The 9,167-nt window shown below is 35.9% G+C and overlaps 1 protein-coding gene across 3 annotated transcripts; it reads left to right on the top strand.

Annotated features, from left to right (window-relative positions):
- The first annotated feature begins 2,223 nt into the window (after positions 1-2,223).
- Positions 2,224-8,305, top strand: LOC140759586 (transcription factor GTE11-like). 3 transcript variants are annotated; one of them, XM_073096188.1, is made up of 10 exons: positions 2,224-2,323; positions 5,064-5,933; positions 6,047-6,092; positions 6,177-6,355; positions 6,441-6,498; positions 6,588-6,659; positions 6,878-6,999; positions 7,130-7,196; positions 7,604-7,725; positions 7,811-8,305. In XM_073096188.1, exons 2-10 carry the CDS (start codon positions 5,112-5,114, stop codon positions 8,069-8,071), a joined length of 1,749 nt encoding a protein of 582 aa, XP_072952289.1. In that variant the 5' UTR covers positions 2,224-2,323; positions 5,064-5,111; the 3' UTR covers positions 8,072-8,305. The 3 variants fall into 3 exon arrangements, with proteins under 3 accessions (XP_072952289.1, XP_072952290.1, XP_072952287.1); XM_073096189.1 differs by having other exon boundaries at positions 6,038-6,092; positions 6,249-6,355; XM_073096186.1 differs by having other exon boundaries at positions 6,038-6,092.
- Positions 8,306-9,167: the final 862 nt, after the last annotated feature.

Raw genomic sequence — 9,167 nt, 5'->3', positions numbered from 1 at the left:
CTTTGGCCTCGTGTCGTGGTGTGCTTCCTTAGAGCCCTTGTGGCTCGGTGAGTGGTAGCAAACAACTCCATGGTCGTCGGCCATGGAGTCGATCGCCATTGCGGTTTCTCCTCCATCACGTGAGGACGACGACATCATGAGAACATTGGGGAGCTTGAGGGTGGCTATTGATCAATCGCTGGCAATGACCACTGGGGTCTCTCTCTCTCTCTCTCTCTCTCTCTCTCTCTCTCTCTCTCTCGCCCTTCGATTTCCCTTTGGATTGAAGAAGGTAGACTCGAGACTTGAGTCTGGCCTTTTTCCTTTAAGTTTTGGATTTGGGTCAGGTTGGATTTGAATCCAAGGACCCGACCTGGTTCCATTAACTTAATTGTATTGGGCCTTTGGCATAATCCATTTAAGTATATGGTTAGGAGGGCTACGGGTCAACTATAGCCAACTTAACTTATTGGGTTTGTTTTGGCCTAAATTAATTAATATTGAGTTAAATTGTAGAAAATCATAATATTTTTTTAATTCAAAATTTTTATTATTATTAAAGGTGGTGATATTTAGCACGTGAGTTAGAGATTAGAGATTTCAGTTGTCTTGCCTAGACTCAAGTGAGTGGGTTCACTCACATCTTTATTTTTATTATACTTCGTATCTTTGTCAGACCATGCAATTTATTATGTGTAAATTTATTTATTTCATTCTTACGTGCAAATTTAATTGTTACATTTTCTGTGTGCATTTAATTATTACACTCAGTGCATCACCATACCTTGTATAAATTATAGATTTTGGTGAAAAGAAAAATAAAACTAGTATTAGTATGATTTAGAGAACAGTCTCGGTATAGATCGCTTGCGGTTTTCTGTGATGACTCAAGCCTATCTGAAAGTTTAAGAGAATGTCTTATATCAGATCACTACGGTGACTTTCCTAGGTGACTTCGGCGAAGTTAAGGAATAGTCCCAAAATGAATGAGAAATATTCTAGGTGATTCTAACCTCCTTCAACGGTTAGTAGAAAAGACAAGGTGTGTTGATCACATAGTGACATCATCTGATGACTCTAACTATATCAACTATGAGGAAAAGTCTTAAGCGTCATCTCGAGGTGACTTTTGGTTGATATGGATCTACAAGGTATAGACACAATGACAAATGACATTATAAGTATTGGAAAGATATTAATATGTTAAAACTGTGCAAGATTACAAGTAATGTCACTATATTGTTATCATTATCATTATTTAAAAGCATGCTTGTTGCAAGTTGTTATGTATATAGTTGAACTTGGGTTTTATTTAACACTATAAAATTTTAAAATTTATTTGGTTTTTGAGTGGATTCTACTCATTGAGCTATAGTTATTGGTTCATGGATTTCTTTTTTTTTTTAATTTTTATCTCAGGTAATAATTAGCGTGGTGACTAAGCAAGATGCACCCGAACCCTACCTCCACTTAGAATCTACCTATTTACCTTTCCGCTTTTTTGGATTTTATGCTTTAGATTAATTATTAATTTTATTTCGTTTAGAAACTCAAACAATAACATTATTTTATGTTCATTGTAATTAGTTTAAATTTAATAAAGCAGATCATTTTCGTTTATTTATTCTTGCCATTGTATACTTAGGAAGTATTAGTAAGACTTCGTGTATCTCAAGCATATTAAGGTTAAAGGCTAGTCATAATTTCGATTTTGAGTCGCGACAGTATCACAAAAGATAAATCAGAGATCTATATAGAAAAATTACAAGTAGTTTTATTTATATCATTTTACTTCTTATAGTCTAGACTCAAGTATAACTGGTTATTTTTTTCATCATATTTTATCAAATCATATGTCAAATATAAAAAACTCATTAGATATAAAATTACAGAGGATTAAGTAAACTTGCTAATATTTTCAAATAATATTAATTAAGTTTTAGGTAATAAATATAATATAAATAAATTAAACAAATGTATGTTTTTATCGGATCTTTGTCAGTATTATTTTAGATGTATTAGAAAGTTTATCAAATTTTTTTTAAAATGTTTAAAATTTGAGGAATGGTTTGATAAAATAAAATGGGAAAATTAACGAGTTTAGTTTGGTCAAATATAATCTTTGAGTTGAGGATAAAGTGATATAAATAGAAGTAGGGGTGTAAGTGAATTTACTAATTTAGACCTAACCGTAGGGGTAAAATTGTAATTTCCCCTAGCTTTCTCGACGCTGATTCGGATTGTGTAAAACCCTGTATAAGTTCTTTCACTCACTCTCTCTCCTCTTCGTCCGACGACGACTTTCTCTAACCTTCGGCGGCAGCTCCGTCGTCTCCTTCCTCAAGTAAGTCTACCTCCCTCTCTCTACAAAGTCTTTGTGTTCTTTTCCTTGATCTCTAATAATCGTGGAGAGGCTATTTGATGGTTTTAGCTGTAAGAAAAGGGGGAAAACGTTAGTCGATCCGTGGTTGTTAGTTTAGGGTTATTATTCGGTTCAATGTCTTCGTCGATTTTGGTTCTAGGGAAAACCTACTGTACTAGTTCTTAGAATTCGGGGTCTGGGTTGTTAGTATTTCAAGAACGGCAGGCAGGTTAGGGTTTAGGAAGCTAACGCTGTGTTGAGAAGAGGCAGCAATGAATTTGATCAAAGTAATTATGGCAATCTGGTGAGCCGGGGGTTTTGGTCAAGCGCATATTTCTTGATTTGACTCTAGGGAAGCTAATTGGGCTAGTTCTTGATGAAATTGTATTTGTAGTGGTACTCATAGTGTTAATTACGGTGGTAAGGCATATATTTTCCCCTCATCTCCCCCACGCTCTCTTTTCCCTTCAATCTCCCTCTATCTCCTGACGTATCCCATCACTTTTGATCCAGCGACATCAAACGATGATGAGTAGTTTTCTGGTGATATCAACCTCCGGCAAGGAGTTTCCCGCAAAGTGAGGGAGAGAGGGAGGTAGAAAAAGAATTAAAAACTATCTTTGCTGCTTCACTGGTTTAGAGGGAGAGGATATTTCTGTTTTATTTGTCATTTTTTTCTCTGAATTTTTAGCTTTTTTTCTGCATGTTATACCTTTTTCTTAAAACAATCATAATTAAAAAATAGTACAATAATGAAATGGTCAATACACATCATTTTTTGTAAATGGCTGATCCCAATCCCGCTTTCCGATACTTGAAATCTTGGTTGTAAATGTCATTCTTGGTAATATTGTATTACTTCTAAATGTAACATTTTGTTTTAATCAACTTTTGTTAATATTTGAAGCACTAAAGGCAATTTAGGTTCTAGACTTCTTGTCAAGGATGTTAATTAGCACTTCTAACTTTAAAGAACTAATTGGAGAATGTAATGTAAGATGAATAGAGGGGATTAATCTTTTCCTTCCTATAAGAACCATGGTTCGCTGGATCGGCTGATCTCGATCCGGATCGGCCGAACCCAATCCAGATCGGCCGAACCCAATCTCGATCCAACCACGATCCGAACTCTCTCTCTCTCTCTTTTTCACTCTTTCTTTCACTCTCTGTTTTTCTTTCACTCTTTCTTTCTTTTCCTCTCCTTATCATATAACCATTATTTCTCTTACGGAAAGATTTAACTCCGGCGAACTCTAATGAACTCCGGCGAACTCTAACTAACTCTGGGATATAATTTTTTAATTAATTAATTTATTTTTCTCTCATTTTTTTTATTTCTTCCACTCTCTCTCTTTATCTTCTCTTTTCTTCTTCTTTTTCTTCTTCTTCTTCTTCTTCTTCTTCTTCACTACACTATAGTTTCTCTTTCTTTTGTTTGATTTTCTTCCGGTCACTTTCTTTCTAATCTCCTCTTCTTTTTAATTTTTATTGCACCATACTTTTTCTTTTTTTATTTTCTTATTTTTTGTAAACTTTTTTCTAAATTTTTAGAAGTTTTCCTGCATTTTTTAAATAATATTTAGAATTTTACGTAATTAAAAAATTCGATCAGATATAGACGATCGATACGGCCGATCTGGCAGATACGTATCATTTTTTCGGAAGGCCGATCCCAATCCCAATTTTTTTAACCTTAATAAGAACACTTGTTAAATAATTATAAGTTCATGATCAGTCAAAACAACACTCTTTTGAGTCAGACTTTGACACAATCTTCATCAGTTTTTTTTTTTAAAAAAATATTTTGGCTACTTTTTAGTATCAAATTGGTTCTTAAGTGGAAATCAGTTGTGACAAACTATTTTGAGTCTTTTGACCTTCTTCCATAGGATAGATTTTGAAAATGTGCACTTCATGTAAGGCTTGCTTTTTAATGTTCATGTTTCGTGTTTAATCCAAGATGGACCAATAGTATTGAAAAAGCTTCTATAGGGACTGTATGCTCAATCGTTTAAGATCACTGTTATGCTCAATCTATTTTGAATCTTTTGACCTTCTTCCATAGGATAGATTTTGAAAATGTGCACTTCATATGAGGCTTGCTTTTTAATGTTCATGTTTTGTGTTTAATCCAAGATGGACCAAGTAGTATTGAAAAAGCTTCTATAGGGACTGTTATGCTCAATCTAGTTTAAGATCAGACTATTTTGCTTTATGCTTGTTGTATCAGGAAATTTCTTCTTAGGAATATCTTTCCATATTCAATTGAGACTTTTGATAAACCATAATTGTTAAATTATTCACAATTCTTTCATAGATGCTTTATTAGAAATTCGTCCATCATTAACCAATATAAATTGTATCGCTATCTTAAGCACATATATTTCCGTTGAACTAATCAATTGAATTCTCAAATAGAAACTGTTGGTGATACCTATATTGAACATTTACTTTATTACTATAATTCCAGTTCTTAATTTGAGTTATATTTAGCCATAGACATACAGTAAGTTTGTCATCTTATTTTACTAATCATGAAGAATGGCCACTATAACTTACAACATATTATGATACATGCAAAAATGCTTTCAAACCAGTTTATATTACTTTTTGCTTATTCTTTGTTAGCTGTTGGAACTTGTAAGTTGATTGTTATAAACTGGTAACGTTATCTGGAGGTGACTTTATTAATTTTGAATATGTACCTCTTGAATTCTTTCAGTAGGAGATTCTTAAGCTGTTGTCAAGGAAAGAGAACTATCAGGTTGAGATGAGTAAGAAAAGGAAAGCACCTGGGACAGACAGAGGACAAAAGCATTTAGATTTTCATTTTGATGTCGAAGAGACTGTTTTTTCTAGGAAGTGTGAAGCAATAGCAGCAACTGTTACAGTTGTCTCCAAAAGGAATCCCTTAGGAGGCTTGACAAATACTAAAGGGAAGTGTGAAAAAATGGGCATCACCAAAATAAGACAATGCTCCAATATTTTGATGAAATTGATGAATCATCCATTTGGTTGGGTATTTAATCATCCTGTGGATCCAGTGAAACTGAATATTCCAGATTATTTTTCTATTATCTCCAAACCAATGGACTTGGGTACAATACGGCACAACCTTGCAAGCAAGCTATACAATAGCACCCATCAGTTTGCAGCTGATGTAAGGCTAACTTTCTCAAACGCAATGCAGTATAATCCTCCGGGAAATGAGGTTCATAATATGGCCAAGGAATTAGATGATATATTCAGTTCAGCATGGAAATCCTTGGAAGGACAATGGAGAAAAGGAAACTCTGATTTGGGACTGCAGACTGTTAGTTTGAGGCCAGTGACTGTAAAATTACCTTCTGGGTGCTCAAATCTATCATCCAGGAGATCCCTAACATATGCTGAAAAGTTGAAGTTAAGAAAAGATTTAGCAACTATACCAATAAGAAATATGCCGCCACGGTTGCTCAATTTTCTTCAGAAGGAATTTATGCTTGAAAAATCTGAAGAGAGAATCAATTTGGAGATTGATATGCATAATGAGGAGACTTTGTTCAAGTTGCATCAGATGCTGAGGAGTTCTTTGGATGCGAAACTTTTAGATGTAAGTAGTCTCTCTCTTGATGCTTTTATGCTCTAATAGTTTGTCATTCACTTCATCTACTCCTTTTTTTACTTTGCCTTCTGAAATCTGTAATATTCATGTAGTGTGCACAGGTAATAAGAAAATGTGGCCAAGACTCTGCCCAGGGATCATGCAAAGGTGTTTATAATACAATTGTTAATTTTGTTTAAATCTTCCATTGCAAAGCTTGTCTAGGAAGCTAATTTAGGAAATGCAATTCAGGTAGTGGTGAAACAAGACTTACATCTGCTGATGCAAAAGTTGAATCTCTTCCGAGATTTTCTGATCGTGCAGATACAACATGTGCAACTATGGGTCGCTGCTTGACTCGCAAAGGCAACTTCACTCAACAATTTCCTGGTGGAGAGTGTTATTCACAGCGTCCTGTTTCCTGTGACTTGGTATGTTGAATATTCTTTTCCTTCCACTTAAATTGATGCAATATTATAGTGTCCTGTATGTGCTCCTATTGATCTTATACTGCAGGAACATATAAAGACATTATCAAGAGCGCGGTTGGGTGATCCAAGTTGTGAATTAGATGGTATCCCTTTTACCTTCTTTCTACATCATTACTAATTTCCAGTTTCCACCTCTTCATGCTTGTTAATTAATTGTAATATTGGCATGCAGTTGTAGAAGTTGGTGATAGTGACAAGGTTATATCTCCTTTTCAACCTTCTGATCCAGCTATTTCTGAAAAAGGTTTTCTTCTATTATCTTCTATCTATGATATGCTTTGTTTGTACATCTTTGGCTATTATCTTACTTAATAGTTTCAACTGGACAATATTGTAGTTCTTTTCAGTGCACATTCTCAACTTCTTTTCCTTTCTATAAAGCTTGTAGCCGTGTAGATTTTTGGCTTGATCACCTTTTTTTTCACTCTTTTCACTCTACAGTTTTGCTTTGTTCATATCCAGGAAATAATAGTCTTCCTTTTGAGGAACCGCTGTCACCAACTAGAGCCCTTCGAGCTGCAATGCTCAAGAGTCGTTTTGCTGATACTATTGTCAAAGCACAGCAGAGAGCTCTTCTAGATCATGTACTTCCCTTTATTTTTATTTTTTCTGGGTAAACTTGCATAACTCACATCATTATGATTGAACTAATGTTTAGATTAATTCAGTATGTTAGTTTAGAATTTTGGCTGACTTTATATTTACTTCACACAGGGGAAGCAAATTGACCCTGCAAAGTTGCAGCTGGAAAGGGAGAAATTAGAAAGAAGGCAGCAGGAAGGTGAGAAAAAAAGGTCTTAAGAATTTGAAGGCATTGCTGCTATTTCATGGCTGAGATATGACCATTGAGATATCAAAACAAACCAATATTATAGAAAATTTGATAATTCATTTAGAAGCCTAATTAGCTATTACTATGTCTAATAATTCAATATACTGCTAAAGAAGAAGTTATTAAGACATTTTCCCAGAACATATTTGATATGTCATATGGAATAAACCAATAATCTTGTTGGGTATATGGATTTAGCTTGGGGAGACAAATAGGGACTGGTGTTTTGATATAATAGCATTTTCATCTCTGATACCTTGAAGTTGGAGGGCAAGATGAAAGCACTGCCCTTATATTACTTCATCCGGTGTTGAGTCATATATATATATTTTTTCTTTTACTTCTCCATTAAACAGAGAAGGCAAGGATTGAGGCCCATGTGAAGGCTGCAGAGGCTGCTGCACGAATGAAGGCAGAAGCTGACATGAAAATGCAAAGGGAGAAGGAAAGAGAAGCAGCTCGGTTGGCACTGCAAAAGGTACTGTTTCCTTTTATTTGTAATATATCTCTTACCAGATTAGTTGCTCCAGTTAAAATTTTTATATATTCTCTTTATTATCCAGATGGAGAAGACTGTTGAAATTGATAACAGTGAGATTTTAAAAGATATAGAAAGTTTGAGTTACTGCCAGATGGGAATCACTATGCCTGATGAAATGCTGATTAATGTTATGTATGGGAATAATCTGCACTCTGGCCCTGCCAACCCGTTGGAGCGGTTAGGTTTGTTCATAAAGAATGACGATCTTGAAGAGGAAGTTGAGGAATGGATCTCGGCTGTCAACATTGGAGATGTAGAGGAGGGTGAAATTAGTTGTTGTTAGTCTGGCTCTGAGATCTAAATTTTGTCAAGATTCTATACTTTACTTTATTTTCAGATGTGATTATTTTCTGGGTGTAAATATTTAATAGGGTTCCTTTTTGAGAGAGGTTGAGATGGTCTCTTTGTATTGCAAGCTGGCTTGATGTCTCTGCCATCTGTAAATGTATATGTTGAACTGACAGTTATATGAGCACTATATTCATAGTTATTTTAAAGAAGTTGCATTTTCATTTCATTTGCTGAGAGATGATTATAGTTAGATGAGAAGTACAAAAGCTAAGTTATTCAATTTGATTTGTTGTGGTTCTGTTTTCTAGTCTTTTTTTTTTTTTTTGACTATCAAGGAACTGTTTCCAGCTATATATTAATTAATTAGCTGTCGACACGTAATCCGTGTCGACAGCGATGAGTTTACAAAATTCTGGGGGTGTGTGGCTTAGCCGCTCGAAAGCACTAGATCCGGAGGCCACGCTTGCCTTAGCAGTTGCCTAGTTAGCAACTTTGTTTGCTTCTCTACCTACGTGAGTAATCCTTACCTCCATACAATCTTTTGCAAGATCGACGCACTCCTGCACCAGGTTCCTAACACGCCAAGGGCTGTGCTCTATCCTCTGCATGCATCTAATGGCTTCCAGGCAGTCTATTTCGATCTCCAACCTGCAGTGTCTTCCGGTCGCTTTCAGTCCTAGTCTGATGGCCCATAGCTCAGTTTGTAAGGCCGAGCTCCCTGGACAAGGCTCCCATACCGCCTGGACAAGCTCCCCGATTGCATCACGGAAGACAGTCGCTGCACCTACTTGGCAGGCGCCCACCCTGAGCGCGCCGTCGGTGTTGACTTTGATCCACCCCGGTTGTGGTGGTTCCCATCTCTACCTACTCCTCACTTCTTTCTGTTTCTTTTCTTTAGTCTTATGCCTGTGCTCCTCCGCTAACGCTACTGCTCTTCTCACCACTACTGTCTCCGGCATCTTCTTCTCACCAAAAACAGCTTCATTCCTACTTTTCCAAAGGGACCACAGTGTGCAGGCTATAATCCCTTTGATCTGTCGGTCTTCCTCCTTGTTGGAACTCCACTCTCTCGTGATCCATTCATGATC

The sequence above is a fragment of the Typha angustifolia genome, chromosome 4 (genome assembly GCF_048772165.1).
Source record: "Typha angustifolia cultivar Huaian chromosome 4, ASM4877216v1, whole genome shotgun sequence".
Lineage (NCBI taxonomy): Eukaryota > Viridiplantae > Streptophyta > Magnoliopsida > Poales > Typhaceae > Typha > Typha angustifolia.
The sequence above is the reverse complement of the archived record's forward strand: the minus strand, read 5'-3'. Positions and strand labels throughout refer to the sequence as shown.

What these genes read in the sequence shown, in the direction of transcription:
- LOC140759586 (XM_073096186.1), top strand. Translation starts at nt 5,112, where the DNA reads ATGAGTAAGAAAAGGAAAGCACCTGGGACAGACAGAGGACAAAAGCAT. An exon ending in AGAGAGCTCTTCTAGATCAT is followed by an intron (nt 7,000 to 7,129) that starts GTACTTCCCTTT and finishes TACTTCACACAG; the next exon opens with GGGAAGCAAATTGACCCTGC. An exon ending in AGAAAGAAGGCAGCAGGAAG is followed by an intron (nt 7,197 to 7,603) that starts GTGAGAAAAAAA and finishes TCCATTAAACAG; the next exon opens with AGAAGGCAAGGATTGAGGCC.